Source organism: Dermacentor andersoni, chromosome 4, assembly GCF_023375885.2.
Source record: "Dermacentor andersoni chromosome 4, qqDerAnde1_hic_scaffold, whole genome shotgun sequence".
NCBI classification, from domain to species: domain Eukaryota; kingdom Metazoa; phylum Arthropoda; class Arachnida; order Ixodida; family Ixodidae; genus Dermacentor; species Dermacentor andersoni.
This window is the reverse complement of record NC_092817.1, coordinates 170474719-170502123: the sequence shown is the minus strand read 5'-3', so window position 1 is coordinate 170502123 and position 27405 is coordinate 170474719. Positions and strand designations below refer to the sequence as shown.

At 44.2% G+C, this 27405-nt stretch overlaps 1 protein-coding gene across 2 annotated transcripts in view; it reads right to left on the bottom strand.

Annotated features, from left to right (window-relative positions):
• Positions 1–10456: 10456 nt before the first annotated feature.
• Gnptab (N-acetylglucosamine-1-phosphate transferase subunits alpha and beta) overlaps positions 10457–27405 on the bottom strand; it is a 110971-nt gene continuing 94022 nt past the window's right edge. The window contains exons 20-24 of one of the 2 annotated variants that reach the window (XM_072287971.1): positions 26403–26587; positions 23520–23574; positions 16101–16304; positions 14788–14858; positions 10457–10544 (exon numbers count right to left, since the gene is read on the bottom strand). In XM_072287971.1, coding sequence (XP_072144072.1) covers positions 14811–14858; positions 16101–16304; positions 23520–23574; positions 26403–26587 — 492 coding nt within the window. In that variant the 3' untranslated portion in view covers positions 10457–10544; positions 14788–14810. Of the gene's footprint in view, positions 10554–14787; positions 14859–16100; positions 16305–23519; positions 23575–26402; positions 26588–27405 lie in introns of both variants that reach the window. The other variant, XM_050185183.3, reaches the window with a different exon arrangement.

The window sequence follows — 27405 nt, the reverse complement described above, 5'->3', positions numbered from 1 at the left end:
TAAAAAGAAAAGTATGCTTGGACAAAATTCTGAGAGTCACAAGTGTCATCCGCACAACGAGGAGTTCGACTGCCCAAACGTCCACCAGAGATGACAACACTTACGCGCGCGAGTTCATTCTCTACTGTTTCCGAACAGACGACGTGCTATAAAGTTGGGCAAATATAATAGTGCGGATTGTTTTGCAAACCTCCCCATAGATCATTTGCACTAAGCAAGAGCATGAAGCATATTGTGAACGTCACAAGATGGCACAGATTTAAAACAGTGGGTGACTCGTGGTGCCACGCGCATTATAGAGACAGCTATAGCGCAGCAGGCAACAAAGTGCCTGGGAAGAGACAAACATTACGTAACGCCTGTAATTTCCTCTCGTTCCTGTCTTGTTCAGCAACATAGCCCTGCAACGTTCCTTGCATGACACCCGTGTGATATGCTTCATTCTTACTCAATATCCCTACAAAGCTTAAGCTAGGAGAGTGCAAAATGGTATAGGAACCCTGAAACAATTTTTGAACACGATAACATTGCCTATCTGTACAAAAGGCTCCCGCTAACATTTAGGACAAACATGATTGCATTGCATGCAGCAGGGAATTTACAATATTGAGCCAAAAACAGTGAAAAATCACTTGCTCTCGCCTGTGCAATGACGGCATGCAGCGTCATTGCAGCAGCGATGACCACCACCAGCTTTTGGCCGATTGTGTAATTGCGAGAACACTCTCAGTAATACTATAACTTCTAAGTTTGTTGTAAATAAATGAAAAATATATGTATGCCATCTCAAAGATAGAAAAATCGGTTCATCTCCGCACTGCCTATCAGAGAGTCTTCACAGGCATGCCTACGCCTGGTTTTAGGGTGATGACTGGTGGTGACCGTCATTACCACCGCCACTAGTGGCCGCCAGATATAGCAGGTAGCGTAGTTGCTATCTCCAGCTGCAAACAAATTTGCCAGGCTGCCATGCTGATGCTCATTTAAATGTAACATTGTTAACGCAATGTTGTAAACCATCTTCACCAAATTACTATGTGCACCTCAGCCGGCGACGTAATTTTACCACAACTATATGACCTTGATCACAGCGATAAGTTATTTGAAATTTAACATTTTTAGTGACTGACTGTATTCATCAGTTTAAAGCTACCGAAAGAAATCAATGCATGAACATATATGAGAACATTTAGTTTTTTTTTAGAACATATACCATATTTACCATCTCTTCATGTAGTGTGCTCCCAGAAACAAAGAAAGAGGAACAACGTTCTAGGCACATTTATTATTGTAATGATTTCACAGGCTGTAAATTTATCACACTTTCCAACTTAGTATTCTCTAACAGACGCAGTTTACAGAATTGCGATATATGTGATGGTGCAGAGTCAAAATATTTGTATACTTTGTGCTTCAATGTGCTTTTTTTTCCTTTTCTTATTTTTATGCGCAAGCGCACATGGCTCACCAGTGAAATCGGCGACGGGGTGTTTGAAGGCGCAAAGGAAGCAAGCGCCGGAGGAGGAAAGCGCCTGGAGGTGTAGAAGCGCGCGAGCGAAAAGTACGGATGGATGGATGTTATGAGTCACCCCTTTGGAACGGGGCGGTGGGTTGCGCCACCAAGCTCTTGCTATTGCAGTGCCTAATGTCCTCCCTAGGTTAAACAATAAAAAAAAAGCACTACGTCCTACCCGCCACCTAGAGGAAAGTCTAGGTGGCGTTCAGCGAAGCGGGCAAGGTAGGTGGAGGAGGCGGAGGGTTGGCGGATGCGCGCTAGGTTGTCCTTCTTTGTCAGTTGCTACAGGTTGCATGCGCGTTACGGAGGTACCGGGTTCGTCGTGGTGAGAACGCACTATGCAAAGGTACCTGTCGGTACGAGTCGTCGGCACACCTAGACTCTGCTGCGCAGCAGCAAGCGAAGTGACCTTCATGGTGTCTCTCGCTTTAACATAAATTGAGCGGAGAACGCAGCATGCACAAGGGTATGAGCCGTCGAAGCACCTACACTCTGCCCTCTACGCAGATCACTTTCAAGGTTGGGTGCGCACGGCGGCGGAATATGCAGTTGCTGCCGGAATTCAACGCAGCCGCACCCCCCTCCCCCCAGAGCCTAGCGCGTGACGGAAGACAGCACGCTTCCTTCCCGCTTTCCTCCCTTGCGCACGCGAGATTGAGCCGACAATTGCATGCTTTCACTCGTGCAAACAGCATGCGACGCGCGCGGACGATGTTATCGCCCTTGCCCTTGATATGGAACATCATAGCGGCGATGACGACGGCAAAAATTCGCCTGGATGGCACGCATACGCTTGTGCGTAACCCGCCTTCAGGAAGTGAAACATCACTAATTTTTTATGGCTTTGGCAATATTAATAAAGACCTCAAGCACCTAGAGTTGGTATAAATGAAATTTCTTAATTGCAACAAGAGAATTTCAACGCTTTACATGTGTTTGAATGGGGAAATTGCAGTTGGCCAGAAGTAAACAGTCACCTTGAAATTGAATAGGCTAAAGTCCCAATGAATGGTTCCTCTAAAGTACCTGCGTATTTTCAAAAGCAAAAAGAATATCTAGGGACAATAGGCTCTCCATGCCTGTGCCAGCCACATTTCTGCTTACACTGCAAAATCGTAACCTAATGTAATTGGTCTGTGGCAGCCTCCAGTTTTTCACATAGCATACACATTCAGTCACTACGTGTATATCACAGAAGCAGCTGTATACATAGCATAGCAAAACAGTACCATAGTCCTCATGCATACATATGACGGCATCACTTCCCATTAGTATCTCTTGATTTGGGCCAGCTAGCATTCCTTTCTAGTTGGTAACCTTATTTTGTACACAAAGCGTTGCTTCAGTGGTGCCACAAGGCCTTCTGAATAATAATCGAAAGGGTTTAATGTACTTCATCTGCACTGTAGTCTATGAGGGCACAGAAACAAGCGTTTCTGCATTAATTTTGAGCATTAGGCATTATTTTTGCATCCACTGAAATGTCAGCATACAGGGCCACGATTTTGAGGCAATACCTTTCCAGGTGCCAATTCTTTTCATGCTTTTTGCATCTCATCGATGGTCAGAGTAACACCCGACTTGCCTTATCAATGGGATCGATGGATGGTAAGAGTGGCATAGAGTCGACCTGAAGGCATTGTTAGGATACTGCAGCCCTGGTGTTTTTGTATTGTTCCATAGGAATTGCACCACCATGGCAAAGAACCGCAAATGCTGCACCCAAGAGGCACCAGTGCTACTGTGAAATGAAAAAGTGCACAGATTGTTTAAAAATAGACCACAGACACTTTAATTTATCCTTTCACACATGAATTCACAATAAACTGCATGGATACATGGCAAGAAAAGCTGTAGCATAGATAGAGTATGCAGCACATGACAAACTCCATATTCAAAATTGACTTGCTGAGGTTTTCAACCTCTTGCAAATATATATATATATATATATATATATATATATATATATATATATATATATATATATAAAAGGAACGAGAGACTAGGTTATTACAGACCAAAAATTACTTCAGGCAAGATATTAGTGGCAGATGACAAGTTGACAGTGAAGGAAGCCTAAAGGAAGTTGATGCCCAGTAGGACATTGCTCAGGACCACCATGCTAGCATATCGCAATACATTTTCACAAGCAAGATTCCACAGTTTAAGCCCATATGCAAGAACCCTGCCGGCGCTAGCGAGACAAACAACTGCTCCCTAATAACACAAACACTTGTTCGAAGATCCAGTTATAGTGAACTGAATGTTTTTTACCTCAATCCCGAATTGAAGCCAAGATTTTATAGACTACTGTAAATGTTGTGTTTACTTTTGTGCTACGTGTCAGCTATTTGCTGTTGCCAAAATTTTAATGGAACAGGAGCCTCTGTCAGGCCTCGATGCCTTTTGCTCGTCGCCATTTCTGTAAAGATGCAGAAGAAAATAAATCTTTCTTTCTTTCCCATGTATCAGAGGCTTGATGGCCCACGAAGGTGAACCAATTAGCAGCTCGACCAGGCAGTGCTAGGACGCATCAGAAGATCTTTTCTAGCACCAGAAACGGAAACCTTAATATCAGTTATAAAACGCATTGGTACTGCTTTCTAGGTACTTGTTAAATGTTGAGATAACAAAATTTTCAAATTTGGAAAGCACTACATATGTGCACATGCTTTCATTGAAGTGTAAGAACCAACACACTCATAGTTGAAACATGCAAAATTTCTTGTGCTGACACTACTGTCACCAATGCTTATTTAAATTGGGCTTTAGTTTGGCCAGTGATGCAGGCTGGCAACAATTACACCGACATGCAAGAGCTGGCCTGCTCCAGTGATGGCTGTGTTTGCTGCTGCCCTCTCTCACTGAGCTCTGCATCATTCTTTGTTCAGCATGCAAGCTGAAAGAAAGAGTTCATCATCTCCTGAAGCTTGATATGACAGTGCGACAACTTATACAAAAAAAAGAATGCAGGCTCCAGTTCTGCAACGAAATAATATACATGTTCACACATGATGCGCAAGTCCATCTGGCCACACAAGTTACCTAAACAGGTCACTAAAAAATAAAAATAAAAACGAAACTTTGCTGTCTGTGTTATTATGTAGAGAGGCTACCAGGATTATACAAAACAGTAACTGGTGGCACTTAGTATCCTGGTGCTTAGTCTAGGAGTAGACATGAAGTAGCCAGATTTTAATCGTTTAACCTTGTAGTAAGCATTTCTTGTTTACAATAGAAGACACAAAAGTTAAAGGGCAACTCCGGCGATTTTTCGAGGTCAAAGGATCTGAGTGCGTTAAATTGTTTTGCATGCTTCCATCATTTGTTGACAACAGGCTTGCGAGTAGCACAGATTTTTTACAAATGAATTCCGTTCATTCCGTCAAACACCTGCCTGGCCTGCTCATCAGGTATTGGCCACATTGCGTTACAAATAAAAGGAGGTATATGCAGAGCATGCTGGAAATTAATGGCAGACGAGAGGGTAGAGGAGTGACCTAGTGATTGTGAGCTAGTGTTTGACGTGAGAAGTTGCTGCCGCGAAAAGTTATGTTCTGTGTGGACGGACATGAGATGGGAGGCAAGTGGTGTTGCTTTGTTGGCTGCATGAACTTCAGCCCTCGTCATCCGCACACACAGTTTCAGCCACTGTCGATTGCATTCAGCCGAGTTTAAGCCGATCACAGTTGCCGCGAGCTTGTGCATCTACTGTTGTGAGACCTTAGCAACTGACCTGAAGCTAATTAGACCGTTAGGAAGAAGAAAACTACTTTTGTTGTTCAGTTTTGACCATACGGATTTGAAATAGACCATTCCTCATTTCATACGGTCCACGCACAAAAAGTGCTGAACATTGGTACACTGCGGTTTTCAAGTTGGACTCGCTGGCTCTTCTTTAAATTAAATGTGACCATGTACATGGGTGTATTTTTACATATTGTTATGCTGACTCAAGTTTTGCTATGCTCTGACAATAATTGATGTCACCGAGGAGCGGCTAGCATTACAGCTAAAGCGAACACCGAGCAGTCGCTGTACCTGCTGATGTAGAAAAATGCACCGGTTGGTGGTTTGGACTCTCAGCAGTGTTTCTGCAGGATACAATTGCAGAAAGTCGTGCCCTATATATTATGGCGAGTATGTGAAGTGCTTCCTCGAGAAGGGATAAATAGTAAAACAGCGAGCAGCATGTATAAAGTCAGTGGCTAGGGCTACCCTCGGTCTTCATGTTGCAGCGCAATGGTATGTTGAGCACGGGCACTGGCTCTCATGGTGGCAGGTCGAATGCAAATGGTGATCTGTGGCTAGTGAATTCATCGGAGCTGCAGCTGATACAGTTTCACCAGTTGGAAGAGTTGGTGCAGCTGACATTGTCACCCGAAGGTCTGGTGCACTCATGAATCAGCTGAGCGTCTGCTCTTCGCCAGTTTTATTCACTCCACCCACGAGACAGGCATGTCTTGTATGCCTTCCCCACTGTGTGCCTTGCGTGACCGCACACGATGAGGTTTGCTTGGCTGCTCGGTCAGGTTTCGGTGTCGTTCTTGCACTTTATTGCTTATTTAAAGTTACTTTCGAATTTGAGGAACGGTTCTACAATTAGAAAGGTGACAGGGAGGTCTCGGGAACCTAAATATTCGATTACCTTGACAAGGTCAAAAAAATAGCTGGAGTTGCCCTTTAACGATGCTGTGGCTGCTCATTGTTACATGAGAGTATTGTTAAAACCAGTAATGTTGTAAGTGGGTTCAACTGTACTTCTTTCTGCCTAATTAAAATAGCTTGATGTGTGTTCCCTCTGTTCTCTTCCATGCAGCCTGGTCATAACAATTATCGATTATAATAATAGAGTTTTCTTGGCACTTGAATATTGTTATATAAGTGGGTTCGACTGTACGTGGCAACACATAGCATACTGCTTGCACTGCACATAGTTCCCAGTTGTTTCTCACGAACAAAAGTGTGATTACACCAACAAACTGGAAAAACAAATGCAAACATATAGACACATTGCATTATTCACAAGTCCATGAACTTAAATCTAAACGCCAAAATTAAACAAAGTTCGTAAAATGAAACTGACATGTGCATAGAACAATAGAGCTGCATTAGCACGCACCACTGAAAAGTGCAAATACACAAATTTGACAGATATAGTACAAGCATGAGCACTGCTACTTGTCCAAGTTTAACTAAGCTATTCACTAGCCCTCACTGGCTGCTTAGGGCATGGGCTATAGGAAAGGTTAGAAATACATAAACATAACATTACTACGTCTTTTCACTCTCATAAAAAAAAAGAAAAAGAAAACTCGTTATGAATCTACAAGGAAAGTGAAGACCACAAATAATCCTTTTCACTGATGCAGTCTTGACACTAAATTTACAATACATTTAATGACAAAACATACAATACATATAATGACAAAACAGCGCCACAGGAAGATGGACTAGGACATCACTGTTACACTCTTAGTGAAGTGTACGCCTGCAGAGCTTATATGGTTCACGAGTGTTGCTAAACATGTACTATACATACAAAAGTACAAAAGCTGCCACGATGAGTGACGCAAATTCTGTTTAGACTGGAAACCTGCATAACTTGAGCCTGTGCAGCCAAGGACATTGTGACAAGTACATATATCGCGCAATGCTCAGGAAAAGATATGCAGCGCAACCGTCATCAGTCCATGTCTCTGCCTTCTCATGTACATCTGTGTTGCATTGCATCTTTCCCTACACTGCGTTTCATACACAGCAGGCAACACCACAGAAGGTACACCAACAATGCGATCATAGAAATATTACTACATGCAGTTGCGTATTGATTGATTTGTGACGCTTTCTACGAAATAGTGACTGCCTTATATATATTTCACCTACAACGTGTACCGATTAGCTCATGCGAAATCATGTGTTACTCGTGCACTTTTGCGCTTCCGCTATGCGACACATAACATGTTTTAGTCACGAGCACAGTTGGCCCGCTGTGGCTACCTTTTTGCACGAATGTGTCACTCTGCTCATTCGGTGGTAAATACGTTCAGACCTGCAATGCCCTCCGTGTAAACATAAGATCACATTTTGCAACACAAGAAGTATGACACTTTATGTTATATTTAAGTGACTGACTCATCACTGCATGTTTCTTTCTTATGTGGTGCATAATTCCTTGGCCACGGGTGGGAGCAAAGATAGAAGTCTCTTTCACTTTGCTAGCATCACCTGCTATGTGAGAAACTAAGTTACAAATGCTACAAGTCAGCTAGCCCAGCAGCAACATTTATTGAGCCACATCATATAATCAATTACGGCCGCACTGATGCGATGACTCTCTCACACACGCTACACCATTCACATTCCCACATCGCCACTCAGTGCCAAAAGGGGTCACACTATCACAGTTTAACTCGCAAGAACTCTTTCAAAAACAAGAACTTTCCTGCAATTACAGATGCACATTAAGTAATCACAAACAAAGGCGCTTTCCATTCTTATGACACCACAAGATGATGGGTTGCGCAGCAGACCCCTATGCTTAATTGTAACATTGAAGCACGATTTGGCATTTCATAAAATCTAGGCAATCAATAACATACCCTAGCAAAATTACCAACATAATTTTTAACTGCTATAATAGAGCAGTGCAGCGTGTCTGATAGGCAATTAATAAGCTTTATTTGGATTGTATTGGTACCAACAAAATCCAACAGGCAGCAGATGCTTCCCGTTTTTAAGACCAGACCTATGGGGGCTATTGGACCAATACACCTACGGGACCTTTATGAACAATACACTTATTGGCGCCAATAACACTCTCAAGACTTGTTCTATTGGAATGTTTTGCTAGGGTATATTCACTAAAACAAGATAAAATGCTATCTAAATAAATGTTCAACGCATTATGCTATTTGGACAAGTATAATTCATACATGCGACCATGAATCTAGTTAGGCCAGTTGTTCAAAGGAATTGCTCTCTTAAGCTGCCTGTCACAACCAGGAAGTTTCGTAGTGCTTATCTGCAACAGTTCTTTCCAACAAGGTGCACACTGACTCTTCCAAAAAATTTGTCCAGTAAAGTAAAAATGAGGGTCCATCAAGATGTTAGACACACACTCAAAACTGCAAAATACGTTCGTGTGGTGGCTTGCACTCAATAATGCACTGCTAAGAACCCTGCATTCTATGTAAGCCAGGTTACACAATGAAATTATATTTGCAGTGAAGCTGTTATTGCGACCAGAAGCACTGGAACATGTGAAGGCAAATGCAGACGTAGCAGCAAAAATGGGATGCTTAGACACAGATGCATAACTTCAAACAAGCACCATTCTGGAGAAACAGATGTCGGAGTTTGCTTAGAGCTTAGGGCAATGTGTGGAGTGACCAGGGCAAAGCACAGCAAAGTTACAAGCATGGGAATTAAACATCTGCAATGTGGGAAATTAAATAAGTTTTGGCAATTGCTTGCCTAGCCCTTTTCAAGGCAGTACGGAACCGCCATGGGAGAACTTTGGTGTGTCAGGTAGAAACTACGTACGGAAAATGTATGCACCTCTGAGGACATGCTGGTGAAATTTGGAAGTTATTACATGAACAAAAAGCCACAAAACGGAGTCAGTTGTACTAACTGCAATCTGCATTGAGCTTTGACGGGAGTCTGAATCAACTGCCGGAAAAACACAAAGCTAGTGAATGTACAGAGATAGTGTGTGTACTTGGATAAAGATGTTAAGATGTTAAAACTATGGATCTATTAAATGTAATAGCCATGGAGCTATGAGTCTCAATACATCAACAGTGGTGCTGGGAAAGTTGCGAATTTGAGTTGCAAAAGAATTCTGATTTTTTCAATCTATGGAAAATATAAACAGTGGGGGCCGAGAGCCAACAGCGATGTTTTCATGGATAGCTTAAATGGTGACAACTTACGAACTGATGGGCGGAGTGGTTAATTTTGGGGCTTTCACTATAACGACCTTTCAGAATACCTAGCTAATTTCAGCTGTCCCGCGTGATTTGTTATATCAAGGTTTCCCTGTAATTAAGCTATCGATTGAACAATTAAGCAGCGGCCATCCTTCCGTCTACTTTCTTGGGTATTTTTGTATGTACACAATACCAACCACGGCCCTGTTACACAGCGCTGCCCAGAGTGACATCCCGTCTGCTTTGTTTCATGTTGTCAGAACTGAATTCGAAAGTAGTTCACCTCTACTGCAACATCACAGAAATGAGCACACGTAATAGGCTGGTGCAGCTATACAAGTTCTCCGACTTGGCCACCGAGGTCTTGGTCCCCGTGTTCTTACATTGTCTACTACAAAAATTTTCAACAGGGTGCTGCCACACCTTTGGCACTGCCTAAGGTGTACCGAGTATGTACAGTATGCCGCACATGAGGATTGAAGATCACTGTCAAAGTCAGCAACAGCTTTCCGATTTCCCGGCTGGTTTCTCGTGTTTCTCCTCCTCTTTCCCACCTGTGCTTCCCTCTCCAGTCTTTATTGTCCTCCATACTCTCGTAACCCTCCACCATGTTAGATCGCCATCCACCAGCAATTAAAACCCAGGCAAGTAGCTAAAGAATGCTACCGCAATGAAAGCTGCTCAGTGCAATGTGTCAGCGCCGACTACACGTGGTAAAGAATTTTAGGTGCAGCCTTCGCGTCAAAACAGAGAAGTAATCAGACCCAAAACATCTGGTGCTTTTTTTTAACAGTGCACTGTGCTGCACACTTTGTGCAAACGGTATGCCAACAGGCAATGTTGTAACAGCAGTCGTGAACTGCGCTTTTTCTCAAAACAGGCTGGTGTGGCTTCGCGAGATGGGCATCATGGACCGCTGGATTGCACAGATGCTGGGCAACTGGGACCACTGCCGTCGTGATGGCAACCGCGTCACGCTGACCTTTGAAGACACCTACGCCATCTTTGTGATGTGGGCTCTGCTGGTGACTGCCTCCCTGGCAGCCTTTGGCTTCGAGAAGCTCCGATACGCCTACGGCGCCCGAAAAATCCACCTGCATTGACTGGTGGTCAGGCATATTCCGTTAAAGCAGAACAGTTCCTTAGTGAAATTATAAACGGGAGCTGCGGCACCGTGATTGTTCAGCTAGCTTCGGAGGGATGGGTGGATCACATGGATTTGTCTAATGTTCACACTCGTGGCTTCAAGAATTTTTCTGGCATTTACTTACTAGTACATCTTCTATTTCCAAGCAATTGCATTTTACAAATGCACAAAGGCAATAAGTTTATGTGTGCATGCATAATCACTAGGAGTGTGCGAACACTGAACAGTAGATTTCGAATCGAATCAAGAAAAAGAAAGCTGTGTGTTGAATACCAGAAAATTTTTCACAAAATTTTTTGCTATGATTTTGGGCAAGAAAATGCGGAACTGCACCTGCTTGGGAGTCATAATATAAAATAACATAACATAACTTTACTGATAACTTGCATAACAATAACTTTGCAAGCTATCAGTAATTTAGGTACATAAAAATCAAAATTTACAGTACAATAAGCTTTTATTAAAGGAAACACCAAATTAGTATGCCACCACTGATTACAGTTCAGTTCTAGTATATGAAGGTCTGCAAAATATTTTTTATCAATAGAATTTATTTTGAACAGAATAAAGTGCTTTGTTTCCTTTAAAACTAATGAATTAGTGACATTCTGTTGTACAGAATCCCAATGAGGTCCTCAGATTAATAGTGATTTATTGCATAGAGAGTACTGCTTTACAGCTTTTCTCCAAAATACAGAAAGGCTACCCCAGTTTTATGGCAGGTGGGTTATCGTAAGCCAATCTGCATGACAGATGAAAGGACTGTGCATCATGCGACTCGATCACCGCTCTACGTGTAGCCGGCGCCGATGGTAAAGAGAAGGCACCGTTTAATTGTCAAGTTCAGTGCGATTTCAAACCTGCCAAAGATTCTGAAATCTGGAGGGTCATGACGAGTTGACGAAAATTCACCGCTGGCCGATGTGGTAATGGGCCGCGAGCCATAGTGGACTGCTTGCCGCTAATATGTTCTACGGGTGGCTCATCAGTCATCGGTACCAATATCATGCATGCAGGTTAGATTGACGGCTGATGAAGTGGCATAAACTTCGTCGCCGTGTATCCAACACAATCTGCATGCGTATCCACGGCAAATCATACCCGATCTTCGCACGTGCTCTTGCACTTTATGAAATACACACTGCTTTTGTTGCTGTTACCCCTGTCAGCATCGCACAGACAGAGGTTATTTTAGGCCCAAATGCCGCAAATTGCGACATTTGGCCATCAAGCCGAAGTCAGAGAGCACTCGCAGTGGCAACATATACTACCGTGTCAGTCAGGACGGCCAAACTGAAGTGAATCGCTCACTTGGGCAGCATCGAGCATGAGGGGCTCTGCGGCGCACACGACAAGTGACACTGCACGGCATCTATACAGCGAATGTATCGAACATTTGAAAGATTGTATAGTAGATACTCGATTCGCAAATCGAATTGCTCGTGCATATGCTATACCACTCGATTCGGTGATATTCGAGTGTTCGCACAACCCTAATAGTCACTGCGTATTGTGGCATTTGTAACATTATATTTTGTTGAAAATCATCAAGCTGCAATATTCACAAAGCTGTTTAAATCGGGAACAGGAAGAACAAAGTTAGGCCAATCCACGCACACCCGTGAGCAAAAGCATGCAGGCCGCACGGTTCCGACAGAACTCAATTTCTATGTAATTAAAATGTGCGATCTGACATTGATGAATGTACTCGAAAGCTCGCAATGCCAAGTTTGAACTGCAATCCTCAATTTTAAACTGGCTTTCTCACGCCAACCCTTAATTTTGCTCACGGGTGCACCACCAGTCATTCCTGTGCTGGATGAACTGCCATAGTTGCAGTGCCTGTAGAAAACACTAGCGCGAATGTTTCTTCTAGCGATCTTTATAGGAAACTGTATGTTTTCTTGTGCAGATTGCAAGTGAATTTTCTTTCCAGCAGTGGCAGAAGGATATAAAATACAAGAGAATGTGGCTTATGAATGGTACACTCTGTGGATGAAAGGTTCTGGCAAGAACTTAGGGAGTGATCTTCACTGCTTTGGCAGAGATTACACATCACAAGCAATATCGCACTAGGTGCCAGTACCAATTTCATCAACACTAATAAAAACTGGACATCCTTATAGGGTGCACTCTTGACACACGAAAATCGTCAATCATTTGTACATTTCCTTGTTTTAAGACTTGAATCTCATCACTTTCGTCAGTGCATCCTAACAGTGTTCTTATCGGTTGTTGGTTCAAAGCTGCCTTAAAGGAACCCTTACCAGGCCACATAGGAAATTTTGGTTATAAGCTGAAAGTTGGTATGTTCCCTCTAAGGAGTGTTCTACCGCAATGACTTTCAAATTAGTTCATTAACAGCAGAGATAGTGATATTTTAAATGGCGCAAACCCATGATTTCAGGAGGTGAGCGTCACCGCAAACATAGACACTCTCTCCATTTGCCCTGTCTAGCCTCTGCAAGTGAAATTCTTTCCCTGAGTCCTCCCATACCGGAGCTGGAGGATCACTTGATAAATATGTCACAGGCCCCAGCTTCTTTTTTTTTTTTTTTCTAATACATTTTTGCTGAGTGCCACACTTCCGGTAAAGGTCTCGTGCGCGAGCTGTTGTGCTTGTCTCGTTTTGCATAGCAGACGATTTTTCACGCTCTGCACTAGAACACCTGATCAGTGCCACAATCATGAGCAATGAGGCAGGTGTTAGAGGTTGAAAAAGCATGATCGCAGCGCTGGAACACTGTAGAAAATGAGATAGTTCTGTTCTCTGCGTGCGCGACTGCCCAATGTGGGAACAAGCGGACAGAATGGAAGTAGATTGCTCTTGCTACAGTACAAAGTAGGACAAAAACATGCAGATATTTTGTTTGTATGTTTTATTGTTTCTCTCAACTTTAATTCGTCTATTGAAACAACACATTAAACAAACAACTGATGCCTTGACTAATTCTCCAAGTCACATGTTACTATGAGTGATGTCCGCACTGCCATGTACGCAGGCACACTTGTGCAATGTACGTCGACCCTCCGGGTGGGAGCGCAGTGCCAGTGAGGAGAAGGGCAAATGGTGTTTGTCTTGAAATTTAAGCTCTTTCCGCGGTGTGTAGGGATGTAATTCTTAGCAGACACGATCGTTAGTGCGAGTTGTATGCACTGTGCTTGTCAGCTCAAGATGGCCAGACCTGGTGAGGGGCCCTTAAGTACTGTCAGCACCGTCATGAGGTGCAATAAGTGGCTCAGCTGCACAGTAATTCTTTGCCTTGCACGAGGAAGTTGACACACCCTTAGTTAAAAAAGAAAGGCAAGCAGCCTTCAGTAGATTTGCAAAAACCTTGTACATGCAACAAATTAAGCCTCCAGCTCAAGCAGGTTGAGACCACTTATAATGTTAACGGTACCAGCAAGATAAACTTGCGTATAAACCTGCACTGGATCAGCCATTAAGAACTTCCACTGGTATCAAATTACCCAAAACTGTTCAGTAAAGAGTGCAATCTATTTGAACACAGTTCTGCTCTTTAGACTTATCAGGCAAGCCACACTCTTTTTCAATATCACTCTTAAATATTCCCAATAAAGTGTGAAGTTACTGGCTGCATGTATGGTACTACAGCTGAATTTACATACTATTCATTACACAGAGTAACATCCTTTGGAGGTAAATTTTAAGTATTTTGTTCTATAGAATGCGCAGTGAATGCATAGCTTCTTCCTTGCGTTAGTGCCAGAAAGATTCTTACCTTTTCTAAAGTGAAAATTCTAAAAGGATGACAAAGTAAGCATCTGTCTTTGTGTTCCTCGGACTTCATTTGCATGTCTATCAGATCCTTCACTGACCTTTTGAGTTATCCGGTATTCACCAATCATTAAAATTATGGGGTTTTACATGCCAAAACCACTTTCTGATTATGAGGCACGCTGCATTAGGGGATTGTAGAAATTTCAACCACCTGGGGTTCTTCAACGCGGATCTAAATCCAAGTACCACGGGTGTTTTTGCATTTCGCCCCCACTGAAATGCAGCCGCCGTGGCTGGGATTCGATCCCGCGACCTCGTGTGCTAATCATTCCAATTTACAACGCAATATGGATGTCAACACTGATGAGCTAAACAGAGCTAGTGAACACAAAGAAGCATGCTGCAATAAAAGGTCACAGAGCAAACAAACTACAGCGGTTAATCTTACCAGCAGACAGAAGTGTTGCTTCTTCAGATGATGCAAGTGTTATCAGAGCGGCAAGATTTACGGTTGCTTCGCTGTAAGCAAAATGAAGAGATGAGACACATTAGGAACAATTCTTTAGGACCAAGTATTACATTGAAAATGCATTAACCAATAAAGAAAAGCTCCCACAGTTAAGCAAATGATAACGGCAACACTTAAACCAATCCATCTACCACAGCATTCTCTGGCATTACTGTCACTGCTAGCTTCTTTTGACACATGGCCAAAAATAAGTCCTTTACTCGCACATGGCCTTTTTCTCGTAGTGCTTAAGATTTGCATCAGTTGATGACAAACTAACTTCCTTTCTTCATGTGACTGTAAAGACTGATCACAGGAGAGCGTGTCTTAACAAGAAACCAAAAAATTCACCGACAATTACGGTACCCCTTAATGCAAAATAGCTAGGTTCAAGCCACGTTGAACCCAAGCCAATTTTTTTGGCGTCACGGAGAATTGCGTGCTTTGCAGGATGAACTAGTGAAGTGGTTAGTCTAAGCGTGGAACACCACCTCATTTGTGGTTGTTGTAGAATCACGTTTGATGAATGCAGAATATCAAACTTGCAACAGACTGTACAGAGGACGACATGTTTGACATGAACGACACGGAGCCGAATTGACCGAAGCCTGCTGTATGTATGTGTTTGTAGCATCCTGGAGCAATGAAATGTGACGCTATCTTTAAGTTCACAAGAAATGGGTACCATTCCAAGGCTCATATGTAGGTAAAGCTTAAAGTATTAATTTATTTACAGGCACTAAAAATGAACAGTACAAATGGGCACAAGAAACAACTTCGCCGGAAATTTGTCTGTGATTTTGCAAGGTCGCACAAGTCTGTTGCATTTTTTATGGAGGGAATAACTTAACAGTTTAAAAAAAGACCATGAGCCTTTTCCACATCACGAGACTTATAAATTGTAGAGAAGCAGAAAAACAAGCCATGCTATGAAAACACAATGACAAAAGCTAACATTTTACGCAGAATGTGGAAACTGTGCCTGGACTCTACTTTTTTTAAACTTTTCATAGTACAGGCATCAGATCAGCGACTTTCATGAGCTTTCATGCCATAAGGGCCTAACTTGAGTCACAGCTATACACAGAAAACTAAACTTAAATTTTTATGTGTACATCTTTTCACCCATTATAATACTCCTTGCTATACTGTATTCACAAACGTTTCCTCATGTTTGTGCTTTCTTGTCAGTTTGTTCCGAACTCAACACTTTAATGTCAAGCACAGGTAAGCAAGTTCTGCCGTGTACCCACCAAGGCACTGCAGAATGTGACCGCCGTGAAAGCAACTAGGACGCCGAACGCAACGTAGGTGACAGCATACACCCAGTTGCGCTCGGCATGCCAGGCATGCAGCTCACGAACATAAAGGAACCGGTTCCGGTACTCTGCTGGCAGTTCAAACTGTGACGGTGCTGGAAACAGACTCTCGTAGAAGTCATGCACCACAAGCCGCACCTGCAGAAGTGGGGCAGCAGTTAGTGCAGTCAGGCACCCATCCCCTTATTCTCAAGCAGCACTTCCCTCATTCTGCAGTCATCAATGTTAATGCCTATGGTCAGTTCAGTCAGTAACAGTTTTAGATCACTTGTGCATAACGCAGAAATAACGCTTGCTAGCACAGATTCATGGCAAACTTCTTAACGTGACAACCTTCATCATCTTCCTGTTGTCATTGGCGATATGAAGCCACTGTCCGCCTGTAGTGCCATGCATCAAGCAGATGCTGGAGCTGAACAGTGGCAGATGATTTAATCTGGATGGCTTAGGTAACATAAATATACGTTTTTCAAGCAATGACACTCATTTCAGGGATGACATTGCTTTGTTTTGAACCTCTCCGAATATTGCAAACAGCATATGATGCAACATGATGCTTTACATAAAATTAGGGTTGTGCAAATAATAATATTTTAGACCTAATCAAATATGAATTTGATGTTGCGAAAAGTGAATTGAATACCGAAAACTTTCCCAACAGTTTCTGAATGATCAACAGCCTTTTTTTACTATTAATATAAAAAACAATGTTCACATCCTAATACAGTTAAACATGCCTGTAAAGAAGCTCTATATGACAAATCCCTTGACTTTCCCAAGTTTTTCTATTCCCTGCCATCACATGTATTTGTGACCTCTATGTAACAAAGTGGCGGCGGGAGACATCCTGAAAATAATGAATTCCTCCCACTGACTACCTAGTAATTTTACTTCAAATTTTGTTATTTTAGCGCGAGCAGCAGTCTCATGCATCTCCTGCGGTTGCCCCGCCGCCGCAGAGCGCGAAGCGGTGTCATCACACTTGGCACACACGTTTAGCCCCAGCAACTCCCGTGAGGCTTCCCCGCAGAGTGCTGCCAGCACATCGTGCACGTCTGCATGCACATTCAGGCACCCCCCTGTGTCCCTTGAGCCAGCCGGCAACGCGATTCTTGCAGCCGCGGCCGTGTCCTCTTTCGTCAAACATTGTGCCATTCGTTCTGCATAACATTGCTGCCGCTTACGGGTGGCCGGTGGTGCATCGGCAGCGCCACTCTTTGGTGGCTGCAGAAGTCTTTTCATTTCACTTCATTAACCTGACATCAAGTGACACTACTCAGAACAAAAGGACTGCAACTTTCTGTGTCTCGTCGACTCGTGGTCTCTCTTTGTCTCTTCCTTCATTTTTGACACATTGCGCATGTGCGAGTCAGCTTCAGTGTCCACGCATGCAGTCACTTTGGTGTATCATTCCAAGGATGAGTGCCTCGACAAAGAAACGTAATACATTGACTCTTGAACACAAAATGGCCATCTTCGACACTGTTTCTGGAGGCAAAAAAAGAAAAGAAGTAAGTAGCTGCCAAATTTGAAATCCCAGCTAGTTCAGGTTCGGAAACTGGTTCAGGCTATGGAAACTGACAGTGGAGAGCAAGTGCTTTCAGGCCCGCCCGATCTCGCTGAAGCTTGGGTCTCACTGCGCGCGAATGGAGCAGCCCCGGACAACATGCAGCTTTGCGATTTTTTGTATGTGGACGAATGCGCCGTCACTACTGAAGAGATCTCGAATGAGGAGCTGGTGGATAGTGTCCCATAATAGTGATGATGACAGATCTTCGGAGGTCGATTCATCACATGCTTTGCCTTCCATGAAGAAAGTGCTGGAGGCCATTGTTGTTTTGCGCCACGTCACGGACTCGTTAGACGATGAAGATACAATGTTGTGTTCCTTGATGTCTTACGAGCATTCAGTGTTGCCGTCCCTCTCGAACAAGCAACGGAGCAAAATAACACGGCTCTTTGTTGCTAAATAAATGCGTTTTGGGAGACCTCCAGTTTCCCCTTTGTTTAATTTGTGCATTTCTTTTTTGGATTTTCATGCTGAAACTGCATATAACGAAAACCTCTTTGTAACGAAAACTTTTCGGCATTTGTCAATTTCATATATCCAGGTTTAATTGTATACCGAACTTGAAGGAGATCACAAAATAGTTCAATATATTGATAATTCGATATGTAAAGTATGCCTATCTGAGGCTTATCTGCGATCTCCACAGGTCTCAGACAGTTACCAAACTCGTGAAAAGCGGGAACTTACCAATTTACTTCTCCAAGGCTGTGTCGAATGCAGAAAAACTGACTTATTTTTGTTCACGAACGTTGGAAGTTGCTCATGCTGTAGAATGGTCTTTGATATACAGTAGAACCTTGATGATACATTCTCGTTACGTACGTTTTCCTACCGCCAACTTTTGCAATCGAGAAGACAAAAATTAATTCAGTAGAGTTATGCTCATTTTTCCCCGCTCCATACGTTCCTGGAAAGCACGATTTTTTGGCACCAACGTTCAGTGTGTCGCCAAAATACGATCGTTTGATATGTTGCCTTGCCGCTAGATCCCATGTAAACAAGAAAATGCACAAGGTGCATGCCGTATATATATATCATAGGAAGCCAAGAAGCGAAGGTTGTGGGATCGTTCCCCACATGTGGAAGTTGTTTTTTCATCCACTTTCATTTCCATTAAGTTGTCGTTTCTTTATTTCATTTATTAAGCACAAGTCATTTGCCCTATGTTGTCCTTGGTGTCAGTGTTTGTTGGCTTCCTATGACATGATGTGATGTGTGGTGCGCGACATGGTGCGGTGATCGCGACGGTCAAGAGCAGACGACGCTGAGTGCACGCGCGCCGAGGTGGAAGAAGGAAAACAACGACGACGAAGAGCGTGCGGCACGAGAACGCGCGGCGCAGGAAAGACAACAGAAAGAAAAAAGCAACCAATTAGAAAAGACCACGGGGCGTCGGGCAGCCAATCCGAGAATGCGGAATCGGCCAGACCACAAGAAAAAGCGTGGTGCGCTGGCAGAACGGGGGTCGACACGCAAGAGGACACGCAGGGAGACGCCGGGGAGACGCCAGGAGAGTCCCAGGAAACGACGGCAGGAGGAGGTCAACCACCGGAGCGGGCGTTGAAGACGGGCCGTCGGGTTCCGGACCCGAGTCCACCAGGACTTCACCCGCCCGGGGCCTCCTGCCAACCTGTTCCTGTGCGTCGCCCGTCTACCTGAGCGTGCCGTCGGCTCCTCAAGGCCGGTGAGCTTTTGCGCCAGTTGGCAGGACGAGAACAGTCGGGCTTCGGGCCCGAGTTCTACACCAGCTGCCCGGCCAGAACGCCACCCCCGTCTGCCGTGCCGCCTGCTGCCCGAGGCCGGTGTTCGAGCTTCCGCGCCGTGGGCGAGAGGGGAGCAGTCGGGCTACGGGCCCGAGCTCTCTGCCCGGCCAGAACGCCGCCGCCGTCCACTCCTGCCACCGAACCGCCAGCGTTACCTCGCCTCGCCAGAGCTGGCGCGCTCCCGGCGCCCGGTCGGTCAGCTTACGCCGCGACCTTTGGTGAGACCGGCGCCACTCCTTCTGCCAGCTTCTCACCGCGTTGCCGCGTCGAGACTGCGACGCGTCCCCGCCCTCGTGGCAAGCCCGGACTCGCGCCCTCGTTAAAGCCCTAAGTGTGTTCCTTACCGCAATGTCTTCTTGAATGTTTATGTTATGCATGCTTTCTATTTCTTTCTATTTGCGTTATGCCTTTTTCTGTTTGATTAAAAGTCTGTGTGTGTGTGTTCAAACCAACGGCTTTGTCCTCAATTGGGTTCTCGGAGGCTCCGCCTAAGAGAACCGTTAAAACATTTAGTACACGAACCTTTGGCCCCATAAGTGGGTCATCACACATGACTAATAAAAATCTGGCTCCTTGGTTAAGCGCTTTCTTCATATATATATATACATATATATATATATATATATATATATATATATATATATATATATATTACAGTACACAGCTGCCTGTCACGGCAGCTTCACTACAATACTCGGCCGCCCATCTCACGTGAAAACGCCGGTGCGCACTCGGTTTCTCATTTCGGTACCAGCAAATCTCTGGGTTCGTTGCACGTGGCATACAGAGCTATCACTGCCAATCCTATTGTGATAAGCATCTTCACCTGTCTGTTAAACAGCGCGTGGTGCCGTCAGATGCATAGCATATGGTTTTAACAGGCGATAACCGAAATGCGCCGCCGATCCCTGCTGCAGGCTGCAATCGTATACGTTTTCTGGCCGCTAGACCCCATGTGAAAAAGGCACGAGACGTGCACGATCGATAACAATAGCCGCTCATATCACGTGAAAACGTAGACGCAGACAGTTTCTTATCCTGGTATCAGCAAATCTTCGCCCGGGTCGTCACACACCCCATTCACGGCTTGTTAGTCATGCTATCACAGCTATTGCCACCAAACCTATTGCAATAAGCATCTTCACCTATCTGTTTTACAGCGCCTCGTACATAGTGCCATTGGTAGCGTACCACATGCTTTTAGTAGGCAATAATCCAAACATGCCGCAGTTCCATGCTGCAGGCGGCACGATGTGGGCATCACGTTTTGCTTCAGCAGAATCTGGCATCGCCCACCAGCTCAATTTCTTTTCAGTTTCTAGTCGCCCTCTTAAGACAACACGTAATAGGAAAACAACAAAATGCATCTCGGGCTGCCACAGCACCACCTGCTCGATGCGCGTCGGCGTCTCGTGCCCCAACGATCCGAGTGACACTTCGCATTATGTAGATGTCAACAATAGTTGAGTCTGCAATTTTGTTTTAGTTATTTTGGATGGTACCATTTACTGGTTAGTACGCTTTTTTGTTGTCAAAACGTATAAACGAGGTTCTACTGTACTGACTGCTATGTTAACCCTAAAAGCCAATGTTGCCGGGCGGGACACAAGACCACAGTATAGTTCAAACGCTTCAAAGTTCTTGTCACACATTTTTGTTCAAGATAAGGTAGAAATGGACACATTGCGAAAACAAGCTAGCTTGTATGGTTACGCATCGTGCTGCCCTCAGTGCACTTGTACTACGAATCATGCATGAACACGTTCGGCCATGTATCTGTTACAATACCAACAATACATTGTTTAGACAGCTTCTTGTTGGAGCCAGTCCTCGTTTCTTGGCCACCTTAAAATTCCACACGCCTCATCTTGCATGCCCCTCAGCACTCCAACACCTCGCGGTTGGTGTGTCCCTCCATTCTCAGCCCTTATCCTCCAGATCCTGCATTGGTGAATGCCAACACTAAACCCAAACATCTAGTTTTGAAAGTGTTTTTCAGCTTGCAGAACATCTGAGTCCATTCCCACTCACGTGTAATCGTGCGGGCACAAACTAAATGCGTTCAGTGCGGACCCGTGAATCGCACAGCGATGAGTTCCGCAAAGCACGGATATGGCGTGTAGCAGTTTTTGAAATTCAAACAGTAATGTAAAGATCCCCGCAAGTGGACGTTGGGGTCAGATTTGTTTTGGCTACTCGCAGAATCCTAAAATGTTGTTTTCCGAAAGCCCCTGTCTACAAGACGACAAACTCGGCGATGCAGCACGTTCAGTTCGGCATCCCATGCAAGGTACCACTCGATGGAAAGATAGAGTGTCTTCTAACCTTTCTTGTGGAACTAGGGATGGTAGAAAAATGTTTTTATTCTATAAATGATTAATAATTCATTATTTTAGCCTCTAATCGATTAATAGTTTTCGATGCAGGGTTACTCATCAATTATTTGATTAATCAAAATCTTTGCCAGACCCTATGGCAAGGTTAGAGAGGTGGAACCAAGGTTGAAACACAAGTGTATAAGCGTTTGATAAAGGATAATCGTTAACTTGTTAAAGACTAAATATAGTTGGTACTATAGTGGCTTTTGAAAAGATAAACAATATATTTTATAAGATGACACTTAGTGCAGAATTAAATAAGATACAGTGCACTAGTGAATCCCTGTGCAGTATAGTTCAACAAAAGGAAAGAAATATGCCAAAAGTGAACTGTGAAGTCAAACTTAAATACGGCAGAAATCGCAATATGCACAGGGGAAAACAAAATTACGGGTTTAGGATTCTAAACCACATGCTCTTTTCTGTGTTGGGTGAAACTGACACCTCTGAATGGCCACACAACCAGCACGCGAGAATAAATGCTCGAACGCTATAGATTTGCTGGGATCGAAATGAACTCCATGCACTGTTATGTCAAATACATGCTGCAAACCGGCGTGCATGCTGTACCACGTCTTTAGTGGACTCGGAGTGGTACGACGACCAGCGACTGGGTTGTTATATTACGCCTTTTAATTGCGAGGGTATTTCAAGCCTCCGGCTTTGCGTAGCGTGGCGGTGTGTGGGAAAAGACAGGGGAAGCGCTCGGTTCGGCATCACTACGGGACTCGTCGACAGTTGCTCTGCCACAGTCGCACAATCACTGCTTGTGCACCACCATTCCAGTACGATTTCAAAATTTTCGCACCACTCCTGTCCAACTCTCGAAACTGATTAATAGAACAGGCCTAATTGATTAAGTTGATTAAATGAAACGTGGACACCGGTGAAGTTTAATTGTTTTGCAGCATATATTTAATCTATTAACCGATTAATAATTCATCGATATTACCAACCCTATGCGGAATGCGCATTGGACCAGGAGGCATTTCGTATTCTTGAAGCAAAGTGGCGATGTGCTCTTGCTGAGAGTGAATGGCAGCAGTTTGCACGAGCCATGCATGCGCATCGCGAGCAAAACTGGAAGCCCCCTGCTCATTTTTTTCCCCATTGCAAAAACTGCCTTTCAGATTCAATCTCTTCTTTGATAGCCTCTGCTAAAACAGAGCCGTTTCAAATTTCTCGCCATTAAATGTTTCCCACGACGCGAGAAATGACGTCGTCTCTGTTAGGAGAAGCACACTTACATGGGCATGGCGTGGTACAGTGTTTGACATATCGTATGTGGTAGTTTGATGTATGCAAAGTGAATTGCTATACTTTCGCATGGGATATTAAAGAGGATTTTACAACTTTTCAATGCAGACTATAAATTTATGTATCCGAGTCTCATATAGCCAGGATCAACTGAATTCACAACATTAGCAAGTTTCTGTCACTACACGATGGCAGGGACACATAACAGTCTCGACGCGGCGACAAGCTGACGAAAGGAGTTGCGCCGGTCTCACCAAAGGTCGTTGTGTAGTCAGGTGTCGCATGTGGTAAGATCCTTGCAGTTTTGACAAAGGGCACAGCTATAGCTTGAAAGTTAGGATAAGGCTAGCACAACAGTGACCACTCATGGCGTCAGTGCACTCACAAGGTTCAGGTCCTTGCTGGAGTAGTCCAGATTGTCATTCAGGCAGATGAACTTCCTGCAGCAAATGAGAGAAGCCTCTTGGCTGTCATTTGTATCTCTAAACGGTGGCCACACCCAAAACACATGGCAATACTACTGTTCCCATTCGCATGTGACACTGCAGGCTATGTCAGCACAGACACGGCAACATACGACTGCTAAAAGTGACAATAACGACAAGTAACAGCTGCTGACTTGCAACCTATATGAACAAACTTAAAGGGGCCATGACAACAAATGTTTTAGCTCGAATTATGCGCTGCACGCTAAACCACATGTGCCCCACAACAAATTGGCAAAATTTTAGTGCATCCAGTGTGGTAGAAAATTTGTATTTGCATTTTATTAATGCCGCAGTTGAACCGTAAAGCAATCTGGCAACACTGACGTCTGATGAAATTAAGTGCATTTTGCATGTTCAAATGGTTCACGGTATACAAGTGGTTTCATTTTCGCGTGTGTCGCAGGGTAGTTTCCGCAGGCGTTTTCTGCTAGTCCAGTTTTTGTCGCTGAAGTGAAACAACTGCAGGCCCAATGCAACGATGACACCCTTGCAGCGCTCATGGGTTCAGAGAAAGGAGAGTCTGGCATGGTGTACAGCACTTGGTTACAGAAGGTTTCAGAGCAGTCGACACAGCAGTAGCCCTGCATCTCACAGCATTGCAGAAGCCATACCAAAATGGCGGTTGTTTTCGGTATGAAGGGCTTAGAGGCAGTGATTTCAAACTGAAATATTGGGTTAAAATGTATGCTGAGAGCCCAGTTTTATTTTTTACTGTATTAGTCCCGCTCCTCACAGTTACAGTGATAAAATGAGAATAGTTTCGTTGAGCACATAACAGTCTCCTAAAGTGATGCTGAAACGCTGTATTAACAGGATAAAGAAATGTTCCTGACGTCTTTTGATACACCTTTTATTTTTAAAGTCAAGGCTCAAGTTATGTGGGACACCCTGTATATGCTCCCTCAGCAAACATGCAGCTTGTGACGTCACAGCTCAGGAGCATAACATTGAGTGTGGCTAGATTGTTATGCCGTTCGAGTGTAATATAAAAAATTCCATTACAAATTACATGCCGGTTCATATGCGCTAAAATTTTGCCGTGTTCTTGAATGCACAAGAGTTACCTCACACAGTACAGATTATGATCAAAAATTGGGTGTCATGCCCCCTTTAAGCTACACTAAAGGCGTTAGGTGTTGTGCACCCGATACAAGACAAAAGAGTGGCACATAACACGCACAGTGCCGCTATTCTGTCCTGTGTCGGGTGCACTACATCTAGGGTCTTTAGTATGACGTGCCAACAAGCCCAACATGCAGCCTTTGCCAACTTCATTTAATCAGCACATTGTCATGCTTAATTGAAATAAAATGTCGGATAGTCAGCCTAAAAGCCATACGTTATTCATAGCCCAGTCCTCTACAGCAAGCACAAAGAAAGTTCTATCTCGATATAATGAACTTCAGGGGACCGCGGTAAATTGTTTGTTATTCTGAATGATTGTTATAGTGAAAGCCCAATAATTAACCCTTCTGTCCATCAACCCATCAGTCCGTAAGTTGTCACCATATGAGCCATCCACTAAAACATCGCTGTTGGCTCTCGGCCTGCGCTGCCGCTATTTTCCATAGATTCCGCCGCCAGGCACCACCGAAGCACTATATAATTAGAGTGACATGCACAAAACAGACGCTGACACCGAGAAAACTACCGACACCCGCCGTGGTTGCTCAGTGGCTATGGTGTTGGGCTGCTGAGCACGAGGTCGCGGGATCGAATCCCGGCCACGGCGGCCGCATTTCGATGGGGGCGAAATGCGAAAACACCCGTGTACTTAGATTTAGGTGCACGTTAAAGATCCCCAGGTGGTCGAAATCTCCGGAGTCCTCCACTACGGCGGGCCTCATAATCAGAAAGTGGTTTTGGCACGTTAAATCCCATAATTTAATTTTTTTTTTTTTTTGAGAAAACTACCGACAGAAAAGCCCATGTCGCCTCCAAAGCGCAAAGTTTCTTGCTGTTCATTTTTTACATTCCTTGCCATGGACAGTGCAACTGTCTCGCTCGAGATGGCCAGCTGAACTATGCTAAAGTGCAAGCGCACGTAAATGATGCCATCCAGAAAGTGCAAAGTGCGACCATGTGGCACCCCAGTCAGTACGGAGGCTACATTTCTCGGCGCACATAGAAAGTATGGCTGCAGAAAGAAGGGTGCAAGAAGGAAGAGACGTGCCTTCCTGGCTAGGCGACACTTTTCTGGGTGGAGCATGTGCTCGCAAAACCTGATGCTTCGTTACCTCTGCAAAAGGTTGAAAAGAAAGTTCTCTTGCATATCCAGCAGGCCGAGGATGCCGCCAGAGCCCAAGGGTTTCTGACCGCCATCTAGGCGGGGTTGGCCCCCCTCCAATCTGCCAGCTACCAAATAAGTTATTTCTCTCTCTCTCTCGCTCCCATATTTTTGAATTAATTTTTTTCTAGGGTGGCGTCTCAGGTTTTCCGAGCCCATGCACCGCAATGTCTGCTTTCTGCGCTATGTCATTTGCTAGCCGTGAATTTGCAGCCGTTTCAGCAGCCGTGAAAGATACACAGCAAGAATCCCCATATTTTTGAACATTAGTTTGCAGTAGTGAGGCATTATCAACAAGGCAAGGAAACTGAATAATGACTGTTATTCTGAAAGGTTCGGTATTCTGAAGTTTGTATTACTGAAATATTTGAATATCGAAACCACAGGAAGTCCGCAGGAAATTTCGGATATGTTTGTTAATCTGAAAAGTTTGTTAATGTGGTGTTTGTAGTAATGAGGTTTCACTCTACCATGAAGATTTAATAACACTCACTTTGGTTCCCGTCGCAGTTCGTCAAGCTGTGCGAGGACACGCGAAGCATTGTTGTTCAGCATGCGGAAGACATAATCCTCTTCCTTCACTGTCTCAAAGTGGTTTGCAGGGCGAGTGCGCGACGCCTTGCGCAGCAAGAACAGCAGCGGCTCACACTTCATGACCACTTCTTTAGTAATCGTCGGCTGAAAAACAGGTATGCATAGGGGAATGCAAAACAGTGCGCAAACCAGGCGCTCAATCAAAACTACAAAAGTCATGACAGCTACGGTCAACTTCCATTGTGACTACCTGCCGGTTTGACGAGAATTACAGTCAAGGTGTCCAGCAAAGCCAACTAAAGAAAAGAGCAGAAAAGCTGTCTGAACTGCCCATCACTTTACTTGTTAAAGCCAATCGTGACTGTTGGATGCCATTTCAGGTTAGATAACATGCTGCAGAGCGCATCGATGTACAGTAGAACCTAGTTGATAACATCCTATTTTGTACAATTTCGCAGCACCACGATCACAATCGAATTCACAGAAAATGACCCAATACCATAGAGTTGCGCTTCTTTTTTAGTGGTTAATATGCTCTCAGAAAACACTATCTTTGGGCACCAAGATTCAGGACATAACCAAACTGCAATTGTATGGTACGTTTTTCGACCCCTAGATCCCATGTAAACAAGAAAAGGCGTAAGGCATGTGCGATCAAGAGCAGTAAGCACCTATCATGGCAGCTTAACCACAGTACTCCCCTGCCTGTGTCACGTGAAAATGCCAGCACACACCCAGTTTCCTCTTTTGGTACCAGAAAATTTCCTCGCAGGTTGTTGCACGCATGTCGCACATCGCATTCACAGTTACCACAACCAACCTTATTGCGATAAGCATCTTCGTCTATCTGTTACATGGATGTGTGCTACACGTAAAAACCCACGTATAATACGAACCTGCTTATAGTATGAAGTGAAATTTTTGGGACGCGAAATGGAAAAAAAAACGTTTTATCTGCACAT